This window comes from Cololabis saira, chromosome 7 (assembly GCF_033807715.1).
Source record: "Cololabis saira isolate AMF1-May2022 chromosome 7, fColSai1.1, whole genome shotgun sequence".
NCBI classification, from domain to species: domain Eukaryota; kingdom Metazoa; phylum Chordata; class Actinopteri; order Beloniformes; family Belonidae; genus Cololabis; species Cololabis saira.
In genome coordinates, this window is record NC_084593.1 from 25,239,120 (window position 1) to 25,263,700 (window position 24,581).

The following is a 24,581-nucleotide window of genomic DNA, read 5'->3' on the forward strand; positions in this document are numbered from 1 at the left end:
TGCACCTTTCACTTTTTTAATTGTATTGTATATATGTTAATAAGTGCCACATTGTTTATTTACTGTACATTTGTTATTTACTGTTGCTACTTTTAAATCTGGTTACAGTGAGCGAAATAACCTGAGTCAAATTCCAGCTGATTATATATATATATATATATATATATATATATATATATATATATATATATATATATATATATATATATATATATATATATATATATATATATATATATATATTTGGACTATATGGTCACAAACCATATTTACACATATGCTAAAAGCCCTGAAAGGGGACTGCTTCATAGAGCTTCTTTCTCTTTCTCTTATTTTTAGATTTTTATTTTTTTTCTTTTACTTTTTTATTTATTACTTTTTTATTTATTTTTTATTTTCATCCCTGGTCTAAATTGTGCAGGAATACGCCGCACAGTGCTCTGGCATCTTCAATACTGTCTGTCTTATGCTGTCGTATGGGTAGGATGACCGGTCCAAGATGGCGGCCGTGTTTCTCGCGCTCCAGCGGTCGATGACGCGTCTGTGTTTATATGTCTATGATTTTTACGTCTGCGTCGTGACGTCATCGCCATAACCTCCCCATGAATTCCCCATTAGCTTTGTTTGTCAATTTGAAAGGTTTTTTATTTATTTTTGTTAAATTATTGTTTCAGTCTTATTTTTATGGCTCGTCATGTGGATTTAACAGTTTTTTAAGATGTTAGAATAATGCAGTTTGTAAACAACTTGCTCTCTAACGTCGTTTTTTATAGCAAGTTAGCCATAGAGAAGGAATCACATGCGTAAACCTACAGGCTGGGCTTCATTTGTGTTATAAATAAAACAAAACACTTGATTCATTTGCAATGTCAGCGCAAAAAGACTGTGAGTTTTTGGTGAAGAGAGCCCGGGAGCTGGTGTGTGAGGATCCATGTGCGGCCAAAGCCTGGCTCATCACAGCCAGAACGCTCTACCCCTCAGACTTCAACATCCAGGTAGGACCAGCATCTTATTCAGCTTTACACAGGCAGCACAAACCAGCAGATACATGTGCTAGCTCCTACGTTGTTTTGTTGACATGTATCATGTAATCTTTGAAAGTGAGTTGAACAGAGGAGCTGGAAATGTGGACATTTTTAAACTAAAAACTCATCTCTTTGGTCTGGCTTTTATGTAGCATCACATTTAAATTTTTTTTAGAGGTATTTGTTTTATTTATTTATCTATTTCTTGTAATGTTTTTATTATTATTAGGCTATATTTTATTGTTTTGGACTGATTCTTTTTTAGACCGCGGTTGAATTAGTTTGATATTGGATATTGGATATTCGACATTAACACCCATAAAACTTGTGATACATAACACCAATTGTTTTATGGGTGTTGAATTCATTAAACCTCATTAAATCAGCCCATAATATGATTTTATAATAATTACTCTCTTGTGATATATAGTCTAGATGACCATGAACACATCACAAGCAATATGACCAAAATCAGTGGTATGTATCACAAGTTTTATGGGTGTTGAATTCATTAAACCACATTAAATCAGCCCATATATATGATTTTTTAATAAGATTTTTTAATATTTACTGTTTTGTGATATATAGTCTAGATGACCATGAACACATCACAAGTGGTTTGACCAAAATCAGTGGTATGTATCACAAGTTTAATGGGTGTTAATGTTGAATATCCAATATCCAATATCAAACCAATTCAACCGCGGTCTTTTTTAGCCTTAATTCTTGAACTTTTATCATTATTTCATTTTAATTAACTATATTGTATGTCAGAGTGCAAACTCCCAGTTTTTATTTTTGTTTTTATTATGCTTATTTTTCAGTCAAAATGTTAAGCACTTTGTATTTCATGTACCTGGATGCAGAGGTGTCAAAAGTATTCACATTCATTACTCAGGTAGAAGTATAGATACTAGAGTTTAAAAATACTCCTGTAGAAGTTGAAGTATCAACTCAAGTTTTTAACTCAATTAAATCTGAGGGCAACAGATGTAAGAACAAAACTGGACAAGAACATCTGTGCCACGACCACAACCAAATTCACTATCCAGATGGCCAATTTAACTGGATAGTTTTTTTTAAAGGCCGAAATGAAATAGAGTAACGAGGCTGTTTTTAAAATGTAAGGAGTAAAAAGTACAGATAATTGCGTGAAAATGTAAGGAGTAAAAGTAAAAAGTCGTCTGAAAAATAATGACTCCAGTGAAGTATAGATAACCAAAATTTCTACTTAAGTAAGGTAACAAAGTATTTGTACTTCGTTACTTGACACCTCTGCGTGGATGAAAGGTGCTATACAAATAAAATTTGATTGATTGATTGATTGATTGACATATTTTCACAGTATGAAATGTACATCATTGAACGCAATGCAGAGAGGACGGCCTCCGCGGGGAGACTGCTCTATGACATGTGAGTTACAGCATTGTGTCAGCCTTTAAGTCAAATACCCACCTTGGTATATTGCACTAACATTTGCTGAAAATTGTCCAATCTTTAGGTTTATGAACTTTCCAGAGCAACCCATTGTTTGGCGCGAGATTAGTGTCATTACAGCTGCTCTGCGCAGCGACTCCCAAGATAAACATGCACAGTTTCTGCGAGGTAAGAGGACCTCTGCCTTGATGGCATACCTGTCAAGTTTTGGATTTCAAATTAAGGGACATTTTCCGCCACCCCCTGTCCAGCCAATCCAACCGAGGTCCAGAATTACATTTTAAGACGGGTTTACAAGATATTTAAAATATCTACCTGTCAATCAATTACCAACTACAATTATGTGCTCTTTATGTACTTTTGTTGACACTGAAATGCTGTGGACATTTCTATGTATGAAATTCCTATAATAGAGCCTAAATGAAAACACAAAGGGGAATTAAAGCACATTTATTTATTTTAAATATTTTTCAGTTTATATACAAATATATTGTCTTCAAGTGAAACATTTTCTTTTCATTTGTCATTTTCACTCCTGTGGGTCTCTGGCTCCCATTTTTAGATATATTTACCATAAGTTTTCGCTTTTTTGGCAGAAATATCTTCTCTCTGGTTACATCCATCCATCTCTGATTTGTTGTTCCAAGTTTGCTCCCGTTGTTGACACTAACCTCGCGAGAACTGCCACCCAGGCTGCAGCAAGGGGCAGTTCTCGCGAGGTTAGTGACAATTCAATTTGAAGAGGCACAATAATCCTTTTTAAAAACTATTATATTATAAAAGGGGAAATTTAAGGGAAAATACTAATACGGGAGGACGGCGGGAAAGAGGGGTAAAATACTGTCGTTTCCCGGCCAAAACGGGAGACTTGACGGGTATGTAATAGTGCATCAGTATGTCAAGGAGTTTGAAGCAGGGATGGCTAGTTTAATAACAGTGTGTGATTTTCTGAATCTAAATGTCATTTTCCTCATCCAGGGCTTTTTGAGACATTGCCAGGTCGTGTGCAGTGCGAAATGCTATTGAAAGCCACAGAGCAGTGTTTCAACACTTTAGAGAAAGCAGAGATGCTTCTACTCCTTCTGAAACGCTTTCCAGAATCTGTGGTTCAACACGGGGTGCGTAATAATACTGTAATCTTTGTGTTTCTATGGGTATGCAGTATCCAGTACTCGGGGTCTAGTTACAGTTTCCTGTATTTTTTTTAGGTCAGTTTAGGAGAAACATTGTTGGAGGCAGAGGCATCAGAGAATGTTGAGACTCCTGTCAACTGCTTCAGAAAACTTTTTGGTCAGTGAATATAATAATCTAAATCAATTTTATTCAATCACATCCCCCCAAAAAAAACTCACACACACTTATATGCCATTTTGTTCTCTTACAGTCTGTGATGTCCTTCCTTTGGTAATAAACAACATGGACATGCGCCTGCCTGCAAGCCTAATGCAGAAATATATACTGAAAGCAGCTGAATTCTACATTGGTTATGTTACCCGTGGACCTTCACCTGATGTGCAGATACAAAGTATAGTTGTGCTTATTTACATTTTTTCTCTCTGTCCCAGTGTGATCACTTTCATTTACTATTTGTTTCCTATATGACATTACTTTTACTTCCTTTGGTTCTTTTTTAAAGGCACCCAAGAAAGCGGGGCCCTGAAGTCGCCTGGTGTGTCCCGCGGCTCCCAGCGGTATGTGATTGATGGCCTGTCGGAAAAATCATCAGTCGTAGCAGAACCCTGGGAAAGGCTGCTTGATATCCTGGCTGTGGTTGGAGCGCGCTGTGAATGGCAGGGAGACAAGGGGCAGAGGTAGTCTCACCAATCCTGTTAGGATTTTTATGCACAGACGTGTTTCTCAAGCTTTCCAATCAGTTACTCTCTTTTGCTGTGTGTTTGCTGGGCTAGGGCTGGGGATCGATTCAAATATCAAGAATCGATTCGATTCCGATTCTTAAGATTCAGAATCGATTATCAAGATTTGATTCGATCCGATTCGATTCCGATATTGATTTGGGTTAGTGTTATTAAAACTGTTTTTTGAGCTGTTGCATGAATTATATGACTGTAGTTATGCAAAATATTAATACTAGTATAATATTGAGATTCAACAGCAAGTATTGGCAGCTAATGATGCTGTAAGGACCAATCACCTCCCAGAATGCTCATATAACTGCTTTCAGAAACATCGTGTGGGTCAAAATTACCAAACAGATCCAGGGCAGCAAACAGAGGATGTATGAAATCGATTTCATTTTTTCCCACATTACGTTTACATTTTTTCAATTTTCGGTCTATTTCGGTTTTTAATTTTTGAGAATTTGGTTTTTCAGAATTTTATTCAAATGTAACCCCAAGACAGTATATAAAGTAATGAAATATAGACAATGTATGCAATTATAACTGAAAACTTTAATGTTTTCATACCTTTAAACATATTTAAAGGCAAAAACATGGCACCAGTTATTCTCCTGTCCAACAAAACATTCATTTTTTGGGCATAAACAAAAAAATACCAAAAGTTTTAATGTAATGATGAGGAAAAAAAAAAATCGATCTTTAGACATATGAATCAATTTTTAGAAATTAATATGAGAATCGATTTAGAATCGGAAAATCGATTTTTCAACACAGGCCTAGCTGGGGCAACAACTAATTAAGTGTAACATACAAGGTTCATGTTTTAAAATACATGCTGGGCTTTTTTTAAACTCATTTTAGAGGCTGATAAATCATGTGAATACACCTAAGGTATATTCAAGAATGAGTTATTATTTTATTTATTTACTTTTTTTGTAACTGATCAAATATTTTTTCGTCGTATATTCTTTGTTTGGGTGTGTTGGGTATGGGTTGTAGGAGTTACGTGGAAATGCTGCAGAGAGTGAAGGAGCTGTGCCGCTACCTGCCCAGTCTGGAGGGCGACACCAGGTCCCGCTACTGCAGTCAGGTGGTCATTTGTGCGGCGCTCGTCCTCTTCCGCAGCGCCTTTCTTTATGTCTCAGCTGTCCAACCAGCACTGTTCCAGGGTCAGCCTCTCTTCCCAAGCACACATTTTTTTTCTAAATATATAAATATGTTTCTGAAATTCTCCCGGTTAATTAAAGGTAATGAATTTACATTTTTTAGGGGTCAATGCGATGAGTTCAGGGCCGTGGATCCTGGTGGAGGATATGAGTTCAGTGTACACTGATGTGGAGTTAGATAAAGGATCAGCGAAACATGTACAAAAGAAGCGCAAACTTGCTGAAGGGAGAGAGAAGACAATGGTAAGGACACATTTAAAATGAAGGCTTTTACATCATTCTTATGAAAGGCAAAAATATATATGTATATGTGGGTCAATGACGTGACACCTATATTTTCTGAAAAACTGATTTTTTTTTTCAATTCAAAAAAGGTTTAAATGGATAAAAAAAATACCATATATGACCTACCTGTCCCACATATGGATTCACTTGAATTTAAAAAAAAAATACTAGTTATTTGGGATTTTGTTGTTGTTTTAAGCATCAAAATGTCATGTGGTGCAACCGTCCGACCATGACTCTTGTTTTGAAAACTTTTTTTGAAATCACTCTAAATGTATTTAAATCAATCATCTGCCCTATCTGGCATGATTTCGGAAGTGTCTTGTAGTGTGTAAGATTGCAACACATTTGTATTTTTATTTCCATCATAATATACAAACAAAGTTGTCCATTTTATGACATATCATGTGGCGCGACCATTAAAAAAACAACCATTTTTGTATAATACTGAAAACTTGTAAAAAAAAAAGATGTCAAGATGTTAAGGAAATTAATGCATTTTAATATCAATCATGGTTGCACCACATGACCTTTTTTAAGGCTAGTGCCAATTCATCTTGACAAAAAACTCTGAAATCACTTAATTTAAAAATTTTATATGAATTTATGTGTACACAACATTCTTAATGTTTGAACTACTGCAATAGATATTCTTTTTTTTATTATTTTAAAATTGACCTGTTGAAAATCCTTATTCGTCATTGACCCATGTATGTATAAAATATATCAGTTGACTTACTTTAAAATGCTGTATTTCTGTACACATACTATATGACTATCCATTCTGATTCTGGTTACCATACCTGTGTGTGAACTTGTAGAGCTCTGATGATGAGGAAGGTTTGGGAAAAGCCCGTGGTCGACACATTTTAGTCACCAAGACTGAGATGCCCAACTGGTCAGAGACTCTGGAGAGCTTTCGCACTGCAAGAGAAAGCTGGGATCTCCTTCACTCTCATGATGGTCTGGAAACTGGTAATCACCACTAATGTGTGTTTGTGTATTTGTATACGGATCCAAACAGGATCCTGTCACATTGTCGCACTATCATTAGATGGCTGCCAAAGGAATGAACAGCAACAAGAAATGCAGATGGAGCTTTTAATTGCTAAAGAACTTTCTTGGATTTAATGTATAGCTAACAAGAAAGAGATTTTATTTAAATGAACATTGCTTTTTGACATTTCTTAGAGTTCAAGAAGATCTGTGCCTCGTGGAAGACGGACAGCTGGTTGTGGTTTAGAATATTCCTCACTGACATGATTATGTACCAGGTGATTTATTATTAATATTATTATTGTTATTATTATTATTATTGTTATTTTCATCCCCGTTTGTGAAAAAGATGCCTGGTGTCCTTTTATTTGCAGCTTATATTGTAGCCAAGCCCTTGCTCAAAAGTAGTTGTTTGTTTTCTCATCAGTACACTAAGGTGAATTTAACACACTATATTACCAGTGCTGGCTTCTGTATTGCCGTGTTGCCTTTAGATCAGTATATTCTTTCATCTTGAACGAGATTTTGTAAACTGTATAGGAGGCGGGGAAAAACTGTGAATTCATTACTGGATGTTAATACTAGGACAGATAAAGTATATGACAGATGATTACAGCAATTGTCTTAACCTCCTACTAGATACATGCAGATTGATGCATCCTTCTGCTTACTTTTCAAATAGTCTGTGATAATCTATTGATTTGGTGTTATTGTCTTCAGGGCCAGTATCGTAAGGCGCTCTCCAGCTTGCACCAGATGACTGCAGTGCAGCAGCCTCCGCCGGGGCAGCAGAGCCCGTCAGGTCAAAGCAGCCTGGAGCACCACAGGGTGCTCATACAGCAGGCGTCCTGCCACTATGCACTGGGCGAGTACAGGGTACACATACGCACACCACTTCACTCTTACACTATGTATTTTTGCACATTTGTTTGGTGGCTCCTGTCCAAACTCTCTGAGTTTGTAAACTTGTAGTATTCTTCCTGGGTAAGGTTTCTTTTCACATTGAAAAGAAAAAAAAAATAGTTTCACCTGAACATGTCACTGCAATGTGAAATATACCAGTATATTACTTATTTTATTTAACATTACCCTGAAGGTAGGCGACTAATAAATAAGTCACGTCTAAAGGGAGAGTGGATGAGATGTGGAGCAGTTTTAAGATTGTGCCTATTTCTCATCATAGCCGGGGTTATTGTAGTACCCAGTACTCGAGTTGTAAAAAAAAATCCGGGGGGATGGTGATTTTATCATATGGGGACAGATAATTTGTGCTGATTACAAATAATATAATATATTACAAATAATAGCACTGACCAAAACACCTGCAGAAATACTAAATAGCAGCAGTTAGATGCAGCCTTCTGTAAGCTTTAAATATCCACTGGGCTTACATCAAATACATCAAAACACAAAAATAAAGAACAGTTTTCTGAATTTATCAATATGCCTCTGTCCTTCACAGGATAAGTAAAATGGATCACTGCAAAAACTCAAAATCTTAATAAGAATATTTGTCTTATTTCTAGTTAAAATGTCTCATTTTAGTAAAAAAAATCTCATTACACTTAAAAAAAGACTCATCACTGGAAAAAACAACAATTTTCACCTGTTTCAAGTAGATTTTCACTTAAAATAAGTAGAAAAATCTGCCAGTGGAACAAGATTTTTTTGCTTGTAATAAGAAGATAAATCTTGTCCCACTGGCAAATTTTCCTACTTATTTCAAGTGAAAATTTACTTGAAACAGGTGAAAATTGTCAAATAAGTTATTTTTCTGGTGATGACTCTAAATGTTGAAATAGCAGTAAAACCACATTCATTGATTAAATGACATAAGGGATGGAAAGGGGGGATGGCAGTTTTACAGGGGGGATGATTTTGACCGTTTTTATTTCATGGGGGATGCCATCCCCCATGAAACGTGGTGTTTTTTTTCTTTCTTTCTAATTCATTACGGCAAAACAATTTGGTTTGATAATAAAGTGTTGCCACAGTTTGAGAGGAGCTATGTATGCATAAGAAGAGCCAAAGGGGCATAGCTAACCAGCTCAGTAGATATTGTCCATTAATCACACAGAACTGTAATACTCTCATCAGCCAAAAATATTTAATGTGTTCAAATTATCATGTGATTATAGATTTTTGGTTCTGTTTTTGTTTGCTATGCTTTTTCACCTAAGTTTTCCAGATGTTTTTGATCGAACCTGCCCCTCCTTGGGGCAAGGTCTGGTTGTTTTAGTCCTAATCTGAATGTGATAATACTCCGATTGAATGTAATTGGATGTAACAGCCATTAGTTAGAATGCAAACTCAAGGTAATTTCAATTGGACTAAAGCCTTTCAGTGTGAAAGTTCAGTGCAAGTTCCAATCATGGCCTGTCGCTCTTTCTTCCCCCTTCACTCTATACCAATTTTCCTGTCAACCTACTTTGAAAAAAGGCTAATAGTGCCAAAAAATCTTAAAAAAAAAAAAAAAGTTACTTTTGTTCCTTTGGCATTAGATTTAAACATTTGAATCTCTTTATATGTATTTTAAAAGTGCTATTCAATTATGTTGACTATGCATATTTATGTAATGTGCTGTTTTTAAACACAGTTTTATATGCCAGAAAGGAATCAATTACAATGTTTGGCCTGAAGGTGGTACTGTAGTTTAACACTGATCTAAAACGTTGTGTGTGTAGTACAAACTGTTGCTCAGAGCTGCAGTTAACTCACTTGTTCGTGCCATATTGGTCACAGACGTACCGTTGGGTGTTATACTGGTATTCGACATGCAAACGTGATTTATGTCAAAGCGTGCCGGATGTGACAACTTCCATATATGGTCCGTGAATTCTTTGAAAAGTGTCATCATTCAAGTTTGGTTTAAAAAAAATATTCCCATGACTCTCATACACAACAAGAGTAATGCAACATATTTTATATCATTATCATGTTTTGTAATAGCCCTGTAAGCATTTTATGTATTGCCCTGTATTTGTTTATCAGATGGCGTGTGAGAAGCTGCTTGACGTTGTCAACGGACTAGTTCCCTCAAACCAAGAGCTGCCAAAGGCCCCAGAAGATCAGGGTAGATTCAAGACCAAAAGTAGGAAAGGTAAACTCTTCCTGTCTTTAGTCATTGCCTTTGGTTCTGACCAGCTTTAAATCTGTCTGTTTGTTTGTTTTATTAAGATCTCCATTAGCTTTTGCAAAGCAGCAGCTATTCTTCCTGGGGTCTTCATATTTTCACGAGTGACTATACAGTGAACACAATACAAACCAAACAGAAAAAATACTAATTCACAAATATATACAGAAACACAAAAATTCACACATACATTGTTTTTTTGTTTGTTTTATTTGGTCCATTAGTAAATCAAAACATGCACCACAGTAAAGCTGGATATATAAATAAATGAACCAAAAAAGGTGTAGACTGAAGCCGTAGCTTATATGATGCCTACCCTTTTTTACAATACATCACATCACAACAAATCAAAATAAAATGTATTACACAGATAAATTACAACAGAAGCATGTGATATAGAGGATTTACAGGAGAAGCTGCTCTTGGTCATAGTTTATATTCATCCATTGCCTTAAGTTTAAACATTTTTTTGAATTTGCGGATAGAACTACACATTTTTAGCTCATCACAGAGACTATTCCCCAAGTTTACCCCTTTAACAGAAACACATCTACTTCTAAAGTTTGTCCTTACCTTTATTTTTTTAAACATACAAGTTCCCCTGAGTTCATACCGACTTTCTCTGGGTGAAAACATTTCCTGAATGCAGTAAGGAAGTAGGTTGTTGTGTGCCTTATACATTATAAGAGAAGTCCTTAGCTCAACTAGATCTACACATTTTAAGGTATTTAGTTTAATGAAGAGTGGGTTCGTTGGGTCGCAGTATTTTGAATTATTTACAATTCTTATGGCTCTCTTTTGTAATTTAATTATTGGATCAATGTTTGTTATGTAAGTATTTCCCCATACCTCCACACAGTAAGTAATGTATGGAACAATGAGTGTACAGTATGTAAGTGGATTTCTGATTTAAAAGTTATTTTGTCTTGTATAGGATTGCAATGGTTTTGGACAATTTAGATTTAATATTGTTTATATGTGTTTTCCAATCAAGTTTATCATCAATTATCACGCCCAAGAATTTATTTTCACATACTCAATTCAATTCAATTTCGACATCATTAATTTTGAGCTTAACTTAACAATTTACTTTTTGGTTACCAAAGATTATACATTTTGTTTTACTTAAATTCATTGATAATTTATTGATATCAAACCAACTTTTAAGAACTTGCAACTCTTTTTCCACTGCATTTAAAAGATGTTCCAAATGTTTACCAGAGCAATATATACTGGTATCGTCGGCAAACCACACAAATTTTAACAGTTTCGACACATTACAAATATCATTAATATACAAAATAAACAGTATGGGACCCATGTGTGATTAGAAACATACTGACATAAAAATGATTAATGTATTGTCTTCAAGACTTTGCGTCTTTACTAGGTCAGTATCACTGCAATACGGAGATACCAGTTGGAGCACAAACTCAATTTTGTGCAGTTTGCTCACAAGAAAGAAATAATTTTAAAGAATCTATAATACATTTATAGGGGTATTAATAATGACACTTTTGTTTTTTTATTACAACAATGCCTCTTCCTTTGTCTTGACTAGGTAATGACCTGAGACTGGTTCCTTGCACCAACAAAGCTGTTTTACCCTTCTGTTTCCAGCTAATGCTCGCTTGCTTCAAGGTACTTTAACGTCTATTATTATGTATTCTTGGGTATCTCTTGATTTTCATTTACCCGTTTTAAGTAGAAAACCGTATTAATTAAGCTCTCTGCTTCCTACTCATTTCGTCCAATCAGCTCCGAGCCTTTACAGATCATCGGGACGACCTGTCCCTCGGTCACGTGGTGGTGCTCCTGCAGCACGACTGGCCACAGGGCGAGACGCTGTTTCTAAAGGCAGTGGATAAAATCTGTCAGCAAGGCAGTTTCCAGTATGAGAATTTCTTCAACTATGTCACCAGTATCCTTTTCTGTAACCACTGACATGACCGCCACACTGTCTAGCTAGCTAGGCAAGCTAGGAACATATGTAAATTGCACTTGTTATGGAGCATTTATGTGCCAATATTCAGGCTGTTGGTTTCCATAAACTCATGATGTTTCTCAGACATTGACATGCTGGAGGAGTTTGCATACCTACGGACTCCAGAGGGAGGGAGGATCCAGCTGGAGCTTCTGCCCAACCAGGGAATGCTAATTAAGTAAGCACGTCACTTTCAGGTCTTTTTCGGTCGGCATGGCGACTCTTCACTCTCCCGTTCAGCTGGTGTGCGTTATAAAGGGAGCAGTGCTACTTACTGATGATCCACATAGACGTGGTCTGTGGGGAACATTTCTCTTTGAACTGAATAAACTGTTAATGGAGCGGGCCTTATAAAAAGAAGGGGGTTTTGGTTTAAAATATACAGTATATATATATATAAAACTGTAATCAAACTCCTTGGTTAATTACTGTTGCAGTTCAGACACATGAAATAAACTGACAGAGTTGTTGAATGTTACTGTCCCTCAGGAACCCTAGTCCCGCCCTGGGGGTGGAGTTAAACACCCTTCTGCTACAAGGGGTGCAGGCGATGGACAGGTACCCCAGGCCCCTCCTCCCACAGTCCCCATTCCGCCCACACCACTTACCCTTCCTTCATTCCCAGCTTCAAGGCTCGTCATCCTCCCAGTTTTAATTTGGGCTGTCATTTTACATCAAGAGTTAGTTGTTCTTTGATTTCCTGTCGGCGTTTATTTATTTGAGCCATTACTCCTCTTTCTGTGGTCATCATTGTTGTTGTAATATGAGGATGATGTTGTTGTTGTACAGGTAGTTTTGTTTTTTGTCTTTCATGACAGTTGAACTCATTTCATTTGTGGACATGCTTTATATGGTTTAATACAAAGCAACATATGTTGTGTTTTGTTTAAAAACCGGTTTGGCTGATTTATGTGCGTCAGGAAAAAGTGACATGCTGTTTCCATGAGTGTATCTGTATCGCATAGTTTAATTAGATCAGTTTCTGGTGGTCAGTTCATGCAATACAAACCTGACCATGTTTGTTTTTATTTTTTATACCGTTTTACTTACAGACACCACACAGTGACTCGAGGAATCACCAAAGGAGTGAAGGAGGATTTTCGTCTGGCCATGGAGAGGCAGGTGTCACGCTGTGGAGAGAACCTGTTCAGTGTGCTCCACCGTTTCTGCATTAATGAGAAAATCATCATCATCCAGTCCCTTCCTTGACCGCTGGTCTGCGGCTTTCCAACCTTTCCACTGGCACAATTATAATCCAGTTGGACTTTAAAAACGGGACATGCAGCTCTGTTGTCTTCATCATCCATCACTGAACTCTTGATTAAAGAAAAAGAATATTTTTCCCTTCAAAGAATGTGAACATGTCTTATCAGAGAGCCATGGATGACAACAACAGACATGCAACACTGCTGTCACTTCCAGAGTACAGTATCTGTTGCTTTTTTCTGAATAAGAAAATTGTTAAGGTGTTAACAACCAGTAATGTGCTAAATTACAACACTTAACATTTGTGAAGTGGGTGTCTTGTTAACAAAAGAATCAAATGCATTTTGGTATTTTTTTGTAAAGTTTAATGTATTTGCTTCAGTCTTGATCAAATTGTCAGTTTACATAGATTTTCCATTAAATGTTAATCAAATGGTTACATGCAGATTTTTTTATTTGCTTTTTTTTTTTTATATAATACTCAGCCAGAAGCCTATAAGCCAGTTTTCTCATCATTATATGAAGCTTTTTTTTTCTTTTACCCTAACCCTTTATTTGCTTTTCAATTACCTTTATTTTACATCCCATCCCCAACCCAAGTCTCCATTTACATTTCCTTTTCTCTGAAAGTCTCCCTTCCTCTTGTCAATCAAGTATTTCTGCTTCTGGTGCATTTGGCAGGTTGGTTTGCAAGGCAGCTCTGAGATTAGCCCAAAACAGCCTGTGTTTGGCTTTGTCCTGGGGCCACTCCAGGTAGGTGTGGCGGCTCATCATGCTCTTGAGCTGGTAGTATTTGGATGGGATCAAGTATTGAGGCAGAGGCTCAAGCAGCACTAGCACAATGCTGTCCAAGCCCAGAGAAAGACGCTGGTGACTGGCAAAGTATAGCTCGTAATGGCACCACTCGCTCTTCACAAAGCTGGCAGAGAGCACGAACACAGAACGACGGCTTTTCTCCACACAGCTGATTATGTTCTCGATAATTGACTTTCCCGGGACAAAGCTTTTCTCATGATGGCAGATTCTGAGCCCCCCAGCGGGACCTTCAAGGTTAGGAAGGAGAGAATCCGTCACCCATTCTGCATCCTGCTGGCTGTAAGACACAAAAGCATGGAACTCGACACCCACCAAATCTTCAGGTCGAAGTTGTTGCTTTCGTGCACGATGTTTGGCTCTGGTCCATTGCCAGATCATGCCCATGTACCAGGGAACATCCAGACAGTGGCACAGAAGCAGAACAGTGATGATCACTGTCACTGCAGGGACCAAAATGACGGCTGCTAGAAGCTTGGCGTTGCAGGAGATTTCTGATATCCAGAAATCTCTCAAAGTGGTATCTCTAACATCCTCTGGGTAGGTGCAGTTGTAACCCAATGGCCAACTCAGCAATTCAATGTGCGAGGTACTTCCCTTATTTTCAGCTCTTCTGCAAAACCTAATGAAATCCCTGAGTGGACAGGTGCAGGTAAAGGGGTTGCGACTGACGTCCAGGGTTTTCAGGTTGGGACAACTTTGCAAGCTATTCACTGAGGGAGCATGGAGGGAGTTGGACATCAGCAGGAGCTCGTTCAATATGGGGAAATAATTGCACACTGGCAGATCTCGCAGCCTGTTGGAGTTTAGGTTGAGAGAGGAAAGATTTTTCAGTGTAAAGATAATTTCGGCTGGTACCACAGAGATTTGATTGTTTTGGAGGTCTAGCGTTTGTACTCCTTCAGGTAGACAATTAAAAACCAAGTCTGTCAGACCTCCAGAAGACAGATTCATGATGGTGATATTTGGTGGCCACAGACACTTACGGGTAGTATTTTTATCATCAGGGAGTTTAGGGACTACTAGGGAGTTGACACTGAGATCCAGGTGCTGCAAAGACATCATGTGCTGCAAACGGTTACTTAGCACAAACAGATTCTTAACATTGTTGCTCATTAGAGACAATGTCGTCAAGTTACTCAGAGTGTCACATTCAACCGTATGTTCATCTACCACTCTGGAAAAGATGGAATCGGACAGAGCACAGTAGGAGAAGTCCAGATGTACAATAGGACTCTGTTTCTTTGGACACGTCATGTATATGAGAAAAGTTTCATTGCATGTCAAACTTTTTACAGGCATGTTGATAAAATAATTGTACAGAGCCTCCTGTGAGAAGAAAAATGATTTCACAACCCCCCGTGTGATTATGAAGGTCTCCATGTGAGATGTCTCAGTCACATAGGTGTCATGATAAGGTGGTCTACTTATGGCTATATCTGTTGAGGTCAAATGGGTAATGGATGTGCGCAGAACAGCATTCACCAGATCCGTTAGGTCTATCCAGTCAACAACCCAGGTAGTGACCAAAATATGATTGGTACGGATATCTGCTTTTTCACTGAGCTGCTCGGTTATTTTTTCGTAGCTTCCTGTTAAATTCTTAATTTCCACTTCCACAAAGCACGACAGAGCGTCAGCAATCAGATTAGAGTCCACCGCTTGATCACTGCTGAAGACTGTCTGAAGCCTTTGAGCCTGAACATCCCTCAAGCTTCCTGCTTCATAGTCAAGTTCCTCCTGCAAGGAAAGCGTCAAGCTATGTAGTTTGACTCCAGCGATGTTCTTAAAGTCACCCAGACTGATGTTTTTCCCCCCAAGTGTTAATTTCTCCAGATTTACCAATAAACTAAACTCAATTCCCAGCTTCATGTGAGCAAACTCATTCCAGGATAAGTTTAGTGCCACAAGGTTTCTTGTGTTTAGCAGGTACTCTTGACCTGACAGGTTCGTCAGCCTGTTGTGTGACAGATCTAGATATTCCAGGAGTGGCGTGTCAAGGAAAGTCCCACCGTCTATTAGCTCCAAACCATTCCATGATACGTTCAAGGCCTTAAGCAGGGTAGTGTTTTCAAAGTCTCCCTTGTGCAGATGATGTATGTGGTTGCGTGAAAGATCTACAGACTCAGCTGTCTTTGGCAGGTCTGTTGGTACCGAGGACAGGTTCCTTGATGAGCGGTCTACAAAGTTGTCAGGAATTGCAGCACACTTCTGTGAGCCCACCAGCACGGCCACACCCCAGAGGACTGCAGCGGAGAGCCTCATTGTTTGTCTGGATAAAGACACAGATTCAGCTCACAGAAACTCCACCTTACAGAAAAACAGTGCAGTCTAAAGCCTGTCTGTATACATATACATTAGTACATTGGATATAATATGTAAAAATTGATTTAAATTTTCTTCGCTCTTATCAGGAAGTCTCATTGGCCGACAAACGTCTTTAGAGCGGATATTACGCGTAATTCAAAAAGTTGGAAAAATGAATGAATTATATTTTCTAATATTTCACTATTTTAGGTAACATTTTCATTGCTAAAACTGTGAAAGTATCATGAAGCTAATCTTTTTTATACATACAGTGTGTTTATATATGCACATGTAATCTCAATAAACTAAATAAATCTAAATACAGAAATTTAAAATGGCATATGAATTAGCAAGCTTTATCATACAAAGAGGGAGAAAAAAAAGCAGAGGACCAACCTGTCGTGAGGCCAGAAGTATTTTTCAGCAGAAGAACGTCTATAAATATCAGGTTGACTTGAGTTTTTAAATTATGGCGTGCTTAAATCTCCAGCGTGGCAAATGTAAGTGGAATTCAGGTGCCGCTGAAAAAGTAAATTCACTAAACAAGTCAATAACAATACTAAATGCAAAGAAAAGGTACAAACATAAACTAAAGTCTATTGTAAGACAATAATCTGTTATCTGCAGCTGCAGGATTTACCTCTGCTGCTGATTAATGGCAGATTTGTGAGCAAAAACGGGCGTATACCAAAGCTGCTCACATCCTCTTTTCACTTCCCCTTTTATCTTCTCGTGTGAGTTAATCAAAACTAAGTATCAAATCTTTGTTTCTCTATTTTTAATAACCTGCTCAAAGAAATATGTTGCAGCTGAGTGTTTGTGTCTGATGTCTGTCCTGCAGCGCCGCCGTGACCGCACTGTGCCCAGTGTGAGTAGTAAATGAGCATTTTCCAGCTCATTTCACATTTCCCACCTATGCCTTGAGGCAGCGTATCCTGGGTGACTGTTGTTTACTCTAGACTTCTGTAGATACCGTTTTTAATGAAGGAGAATGAGAAATAGGTTTTTTGATGACCTTTAGCGGTGATAGGAAGGCGTAGTCAAAGAAAAGCGTGTGTACTGACAGATGGACTGTGACACACACACACACACACACACTCCCCAATGTTTTTCACCAGTACTCTTGCCTAGGGTCACTCACTGGTGTTCCCACAGAAAGGGGAACTAAATTGAATAAGGTCAAATGACCTGGCGTCTCTGTTCTCACCTGGCATTGTTTGATCAAATCTAGACAGAACACCGCAGATGTGTTTAACCCATGAGGAAAAAAAACTAAACAAACCAAAAAAAACCCTGCTGTTTCTTTTTGTCATCAGCTCTTATGAAATAAATTATCTGAAATAGTTTATTTTCTATTAGAAAACTGGCCTTCACTAACTCAAATGAAGTAAATTAAACCTGTATGTGTATTATAAACAAACTTCTTCAGTTATGAAGCCGAGATCAGAGTACAAGCTAATTATTGACGCCAGAATGTTCTTTACAGAAATCACAAGGTGCCTGTCAGCACTGTGTCTCTGTGTCCTCACCAGAACCGCTCAGTAATATGATCATATTTTGCTTTTAAGTCGTGCATCTTTATTTATTTTTAAAACAGCGACATCAGTGGCTGATGGAGTAATTTTGGAAGGACAGGTGAAGGTAACCAACCGGATCTGTTGTTGAAGTAATCCAAGCGTTGGTGGATATGAGTCAACCTTTGTATGCGTGAACATTCAACACCATGTGGAAAGGAGGGGCTGAGTGGGAGCAGAAGTACACTGAAGGAGAGATAGTTAAGACTCCCGGTTGTCAGATGGATACTGCAGCACCTTTGGCTTCACATTACCCCACTCGCTTTGGGGACCTCGGCTCTTTCCTTCACCAAAATTATGGATCTCCTTTCAATTGGAAGAGAAACGGACATGATGGCAAGAGCTGTTGACTGACACCTGATACTCCCTTGAATTGGATTTCTGAGACGAGGCAAACACCTTCAGTATGCAGAACCATCCTTTTCCTCCGACATATTTCTCACTGTCACTCCTGTTGCTGGTGTTGAGTTGGAACCATGCAGTCTGTTTTTCTGGGAAAGGCAGGAGCATCTGGCAGAAGCCTAAACCAAACCCCGTCATCGGCGACGAGTCTTTCCTTCAGGACATCTTCCCCTCGGGATTCCTTTGGGGCTCCGGGACGTCGGCTTTCCAAACAGAAGGAGCCTGGAACTTGGATGGCAAAGGCACCTCCATTTGGGACCACTTCACTCACTCGTCTGGCATTAGTAATTTCACTGGAGACACTGCAGATGTTGCCAGTGACAGCTACAACAACTGGAAAGAAGATGTGGATGCACTGGAATATCTAGGTGTAAGATCATACTGTTTTTCCCTGTCCTGGCCCCGGCTCTTCCCCGATGGCAATGCTGCAGATGAGCCCAATGCAGCGGCTGTGCAGCATTACAGCCGCCTCATCGACAGGCTTCTGGAAAAGAACATCGAACCTATTGTCACCCTTTATCACTGGGACCTGCCACAGGTACTCCAGGAGGAATATGGAGGCTGGAAAAATAAAACGTTGGTGGGGCTTTTTGAGGCATATGCTGACTTTTGTTTCCGCACGTTTGGGAGTCGTGTTAGGTACTGGCTAACAATGAATAATCCATACCTGGTGGCCGTGCAAGGGTATGGGACTGGCGTACATGCTCCCGGGGAGAAAGGGGGTCTTTCTGTCTCTCTTATTGTGGCCCACAACCTTATCAGGGTAAGCCATACCGGGTCACTGAACAAAATATGTTCAACTTATACAACTGCACACACAGTCTGTGTTGAAACTTTGAACTCTTACAGCCTTATCAGTTTATGATGGCCAATGGATGTTTATGTCTCTGAAAAACTGTTAGGTCACAGGACAGTGAAGCAAACATAAATTGCAGTAGTCTCATAAGTTGTATGATATAATTTCATGAAATGTGACCACTGCAAACAATTAGTTTGAATATGTGGACAACCCTGGTTATTTCTGGCTCCATGATGGCAAGTTGTCTATATTTATTTTGACAGGTTTGTGATAAGTACACAGGGCGCTAAAAAGACACTGAGGTCGAAGTCCACCACATCTATACTTTTATGCCGGAGAGAAGACAGGAAGTCACAGAGATACGCCTCATTAATAATCACTTATGTTTATGCCTCCAAGCACAGATGGTGGACGTACAGCGAACACTGAGCAAACTGAGCACATAAAGATTTTACTGTACTGCTTCGCAATTAACCCTGTAATACTTCTGCTTCTTTTTGCTCCCATTTAATTTTTTTCATTGAGTTCTGAGAAAAGCAAGAGCAGTTTTGTATTAAATTTGTCTCTCAGAGTTTACCATCTCAGAGTAAACATTTGAAACATTTTGTTGCATTTATAGCATTTTGCACTGTTTAAAAGGCACAATAGACCTTTTGAATTGTTGTAATTTTGAGTTACCGTATGAAAAGCATAGTTGTTCCAAAGTTTGCACAATATTATTGCAAGAGTCTGGGGAATGTTGCACAATAACAAAACTTAAATAAGGAAGCCTCCTATATTTTTTTTGGTTATTAATACCCATGCATTTCCTACAGACAGTATATAGAGTGAAACTGATTACATACCACTTTGATTATGTTCTGTGAAGTACTTTGCAAAATCTTAAGGATGTATCTGTGTCATTTTCAGGCACATGCCAAAGCATGGCACATCTACAACGCTCTCTTCCGTGCCACTCAGAGGGGTAAAGTTTCCATTGTTTTAGGTTCCCACTGGGTTGAGCCTCAAAGAGGCCAGGCTTCAGCCACCAATGTTGCACTCTGTCAGCAGTCAATGGAGGCTGTTCTTGGCTGGTTTGCCAATCCCATCCTTGGTGAGGGAGACTATCCAGTCTCTCTAAAGCAGAAATACGAGCTTCTCTTGCCCAGATTCACTCCAGAGGAGCAGCTCTGGGTTAGAAAGACGGCTGATTTTTTTGCTCTGTCATTTGGGCCAAACAATCTGCGTTTGGGCAGAAATTTGCTCAACTATGGGCAAACTGTAACACCGGATCTGCGGCGGCTGCTGTGCTGGATAAAGCTGGAGTATGGGGACCCGAGTGTGCTGGTGGTTGAGGGAGGATGGTTCTCTGAGGCCAGTGTGGGAAGGGAAGACACAGTGGCCATTTATCTGATGAAGAGCTTTATCAACCAGGTCTTACAGGGTGAGTAGAGAACTGATGAAAATGACTTAATGAAATCATAATGAAACAAACATATCAGAATCACATTTATTTGGCCAGATCAGGTCAGACAAGACATGGAATTTGATTCGGTTGTTATCGCTCTACAGTAAATAGGTAATAGACAATAGACAAATGACAGCTCTTATTAACATATATACTATTTTTAAAAAGTGAAAGGTGCAGTAAAATGAGGTAGATATGATTATTATGATTATTGGAAGGTGCATTGCACAAATGGCGTCCGTATTAATGGTGCCATCGGTGTAAACCGGAGTCAAGTTCTCTCGTCTGATTTATGTCTGACCTGGCAATAAAGCTTTTTCTGATTCTGATTGTTACAGCATATAATTGTGTTATTATAGTTACTGTTATTATTGCACGGTGATTGATTTCTCTGAGACTCTATGAGTTATGAGAGTTCATCAGAGCAACAGCTTGGGGGAAGAAACTGACCCTGTGTCTGGTGAGCACTTCTACCTTTCACTTGATTCTTTTACAGCCGTCAAGCTTGATGGTGTGCAGGTGTTTGGTTACTCAGCGTGGTCACTGGTGGATGGATATGAATGGAATTTTGGCTACAGTGTTAGACGAGGCCTGTTCTTTATCAACTTCAACCAACCAAACCGGACCAGGAGCCCAAAGACCACTGCTCAGTACTACAGACACGTTATCTCTGACAACGGTTTCCCAAGTGATGAAACCTCCACTGACGTTAGAGCCCATTTCCCCTGCAAATTTCATTGGGGTATTGCCGACTCTACACTACAGGTATGATAAGAGAGTTGACAGGATGTAATGAGATAAACAGTCTTTCTTTTCTTTTCTTGAGAAAGAATGTCTTTGTTTTTGCAGGTCCACTTCTTTCCTTTCTCCCCCCAGTTTACTGATCCTCACCTGTACAGCTGGAACGTGACAGGAGACGGGTCATTGCATCCGGTTCCAGGGGTGAAGCTCCACACCAGACCAGCTCAGTGCACTGATTATTTGGCTATTCGCGGTCATCTTCGCCTGTTTGAGTCCACTGGTGCATCTCATTACCGCTTTGCTCTGAACTGGTCGCTGATTTTACCCCAGGGTGATCGGTCTAATGTCAACACCGAGGCTTTGAGGTAATAATGCATGAACACACATGTGTGAGCGGACACTAATGAAGTACCCCCAAATTCCACAACATTTCAGTTGAATGCAATTCATTTCACTGCTGAACCTCATCATAGACTTATGACAACTTAAAGGAGCATGAGGCAGTATTGAGGCAGGATTTATGAAAAAAATGCGTATACATTTTAAGTTTTCTAGTAATAATGTCAGATGAAGCGTTCCAAACCAAAAAGAATGAGCCCTCTAGCGTATCTGTCCGTTGCCTTGAACAGGCTGTGTGCTGCAAAATGCGCTCCAATTCCGGGCCCGAATTATGCGCGCTGTCCTGCGGATGTGACGTCAAATGACGCTGCATGCACGTTCTCCCCGTTCTCCCGTGCCGGCTTCGCTGTTGGCTGCAGTAACCCTGACGGTCGTCGTGGCGCTAATGAGTCTCATTTCTTATTCTTGCCTCAAGCTCCTTTAAAGTGGAAACTTTCTACATTTGTTTTACTCAGTCTTTCTGTCTGCATGTGTTAATGCCGTGCTCCATACTTCCAAAAGGTACTACCGCTGTGTGCTGACTGAGCTAAAGAACCTGGAACTGGAGGCTGTGGTTATCTTGTACCACCCGACACACAGAACGTCAAACCTGGGTTTGCCCGAGCCGCTCCATGCCTCTGGAGGCTGGTTAAAGAACAGCACAGTGGAAGCGTTTCAAGACTATGCAGCTCTTTGCTACCAGGAACTAGGTGCTTGGGTCCGATATTGGATCACCATTAATGAACCAAACAGACTAGTAGATGTTTATTTTAGCGGGCCAGAGAGACATCAAGCGGCTCATAACCTCCTTTTAGCTCATGCAAAAGCCTGGAGGTTGTATGAGAGAGAATATTACAGCCAACAGCAAGCACTGGTGTCACTCGCTTTACATGCTGACTGGGCACAACCCGCCAACCCCTTCCTAGAAACACATACAGTGGCTGCAGAGAGATTCCTTCTGTTTGAACTTGGTCGTTTTCTTGACCCACTGCTTGGAACTAGAAGTGAGGAGAAGCATAGGAAGGGGGACTACCCACATGAAATGAAGGCATACCTGAAGGAGAGAGGTCTCCATGGATCTCCTCTTCCTAATTTTACTGAGACTGAGAGGGAGGAGCTGAGAGGTGCATTGAGTTTTATCGCCCTAAACCATTTTACTACACGTTTGGTTTCTCCTCATCCCCATGCACATGCAGATTTTCAGGAGAAACCAGTCCCTGATCATGATTGTTTGATCCTCTCTGACCCCACCTGGCCCTCCTCCAGCCTGGGACAGGCTCTGGTGCCCTGGGGTCTACGGAAGATGCTGACATGGGTGACTGAGAGATATGGTAGAGCTTTGCCTATCATTGTCACGGGAAGCGGGATTGATGACCAGGCTCTTGTTGAAGATAAACTCAGACAGCACTACCTCAGAAACTATCTGCAGGAGGCACTCAAAGGTGGGCTACTGAGAATGTACTGCACAGTCATATTTTCATATGCATTTATGTTTTTTTTTTCTATACAGACAGTCATTCTTCATCCATTTATATGCACATGTGTATTTTTGTTTTTAAGGAACTTCTTATATTAGTGACAGGGTAAGAATTGATGATCACTATCCATTTACTTCACCTATTTTTTTCCCCAGCATACCATCTTGATCGAGTTAACTTGCAGGGCTTCTACATGTGGAAGCTCCAAGATCGACATGGCCCCCAGTTTGGCCTCTTCACCTCAAAACAACACCAATCCAAAGCCAAGGCCTCCATTGCTGTATACAGAGAAATCATTACCCACAGTGGTTTCCCCAACAATGACACAATGCAGCCGTGCAGGTTTACTGAGCTGCACATGAATTGCTCTGTATGTGATTGGATGTTCAAGAACAAACCAATGGTCGTATTCTTGAGCTGCCTCCTAATAACGGCTGTCATGCTGGCAGCCCTTGTTGTCTTTGTCATCATCACTAAGCGAAATCAGAGACAAAAAAGAGAGAGACAGAAGACCAGAATGAACCGGAGAAGGAGAAAGGAAGGAGCACAAATGTTTTTGTGTCCTGCTGTTAAATACTAATAATAGAAAGAGTGACTCTGTAACATGTCAGAAATACTGGCAAAGAAGAGCCACAACACACACTTGTGCCACGTACCAGTTTTTAATTTGTGACAAATGTGCAGTTTACCAAACATGTCCATCAGTGGAAACTGTCTCCATGTACTCTACTCCAGTAATGCCCCCCTTCGGAGATAAAAAAAACAACAACTGTTTCTACATTTTATAATTATCATAAAAAAGCAACATAATGTAAAGCAATTACTGTATATGGCAAAGGCACTGTCTTTCTCATTTTATGTTGTTAAAAGAAAAAAATATTTAAGGTGAGCTACTTGGTTTAATTTCCAAAAGGCTTTGTCTAAACATGACACAGGGATCTTCACCACAGGAAAAAATAAATAAATCCCATTTTCTGCTGTTGTAATTTAATATGATTGGTGGTGTTTAACTTTGATATAAATTAAGTTCAGATTTAATGGTGGATTGCACTTGTTTTTATAAGTACATGTTTTGATGGTCTAAAAACGTTCTTCAAACATGTAATAAATGGCTGTCTTTTGCCAATAATGGGACAGTGATGCCCCCTGTTGTTACTGTTCAGCTCTCATGAAATAATCACATGGGTCTATCTCTATAAAACAAAATCAAACACAAAAAAAATGTCAAAAACTATATTATGTTCATGTGCCCAGTTATGAATTATCTCAGTACAGGACTCACTCCAGCTTACTTTAGATGAGAATATTTTTTTTTTTTTTTTTGTGATCAAATTTGTATTTCTTTTTTTCCTTTTTCTGAAAAAACAACATGGTGCAAAAATACACCAATACATAACAACAAAAAATGAATAGATAAATGTAATAACAAAAAAGAATATTTTAACTGAAGGCTTTTCCTCTAACCATTCAATGTGTTTCAAAAACATATAACCTGAGAACCTCATATTTGATTTGTGCAACATTCAATTGAGTTCAGCTCAGTTCAATTCA

General features: G+C 39.1%; 3 protein-coding genes across 4 annotated transcripts; 2 read left to right on the forward strand and 1 right to left on the reverse strand.

Moving 5' to 3' along the window:
- The first annotated feature begins 633 nt into the window (after positions 1-633).
- On the forward strand, positions 634-13,526 carry ints10 (integrator complex subunit 10). Of its 2 annotated transcripts, none has more exons than XM_061725221.1 (17): positions 634-995; positions 2,371-2,438; positions 2,527-2,630; positions 3,441-3,580; positions 3,671-3,752; positions 3,847-3,987; positions 4,099-4,273; positions 5,321-5,490; positions 5,591-5,730; positions 6,594-6,747; positions 6,964-7,046; positions 7,489-7,644; positions 9,760-9,868; positions 11,463-11,542; positions 11,660-11,822; positions 11,970-12,063; positions 12,375-12,920. In XM_061725221.1, the coding sequence occupies exons 1-17, from the start codon at positions 867-869 to the stop codon at positions 12,538-12,540; spliced, it is 2,154 nt and encodes a 717-aa protein (XP_061581205.1). In that variant the 5' UTR covers positions 634-866; the 3' UTR covers positions 12,541-12,920. The 2 variants fall into 2 exon arrangements, with proteins under 2 accessions (XP_061581205.1, XP_061581206.1); XM_061725222.1 differs by lacking the exon at positions 12,375-12,920 and adding an exon at positions 12,938-13,526 and having other exon boundaries at positions 637-995.
- Positions 13,460-16,851, reverse strand: tlr1 (toll-like receptor 1). Its single transcript, XM_061725220.1, has 2 exons — positions 16,608-16,851; positions 13,460-16,176 (listed from the first exon to the last, which is right to left on the reverse strand). Exon 2 carries the CDS (start codon positions 16,167-16,169, stop codon positions 13,737-13,739), a length of 2,433 nt encoding a protein of 810 aa, XP_061581204.1. The 5' UTR covers positions 16,170-16,176; positions 16,608-16,851; the 3' UTR covers positions 13,460-13,736.
- Positions 16,852-17,728: 877 nt separating this feature from the next.
- On the forward strand, positions 17,729-24,161 carry klb (klotho beta). The gene is made up of 6 exons (XM_061725223.1): positions 17,729-18,950; positions 19,896-20,409; positions 20,930-21,198; positions 21,283-21,539; positions 22,075-22,994; positions 23,186-24,161. The coding sequence occupies exons 1-6, from the start codon at positions 18,192-18,194 to the stop codon at positions 23,608-23,610; spliced, it is 3,144 nt and encodes a 1,047-aa protein (XP_061581207.1). The 5' UTR covers positions 17,729-18,191; the 3' UTR covers positions 23,611-24,161.
- Positions 24,162-24,581: the final 420 nt, after the last annotated feature.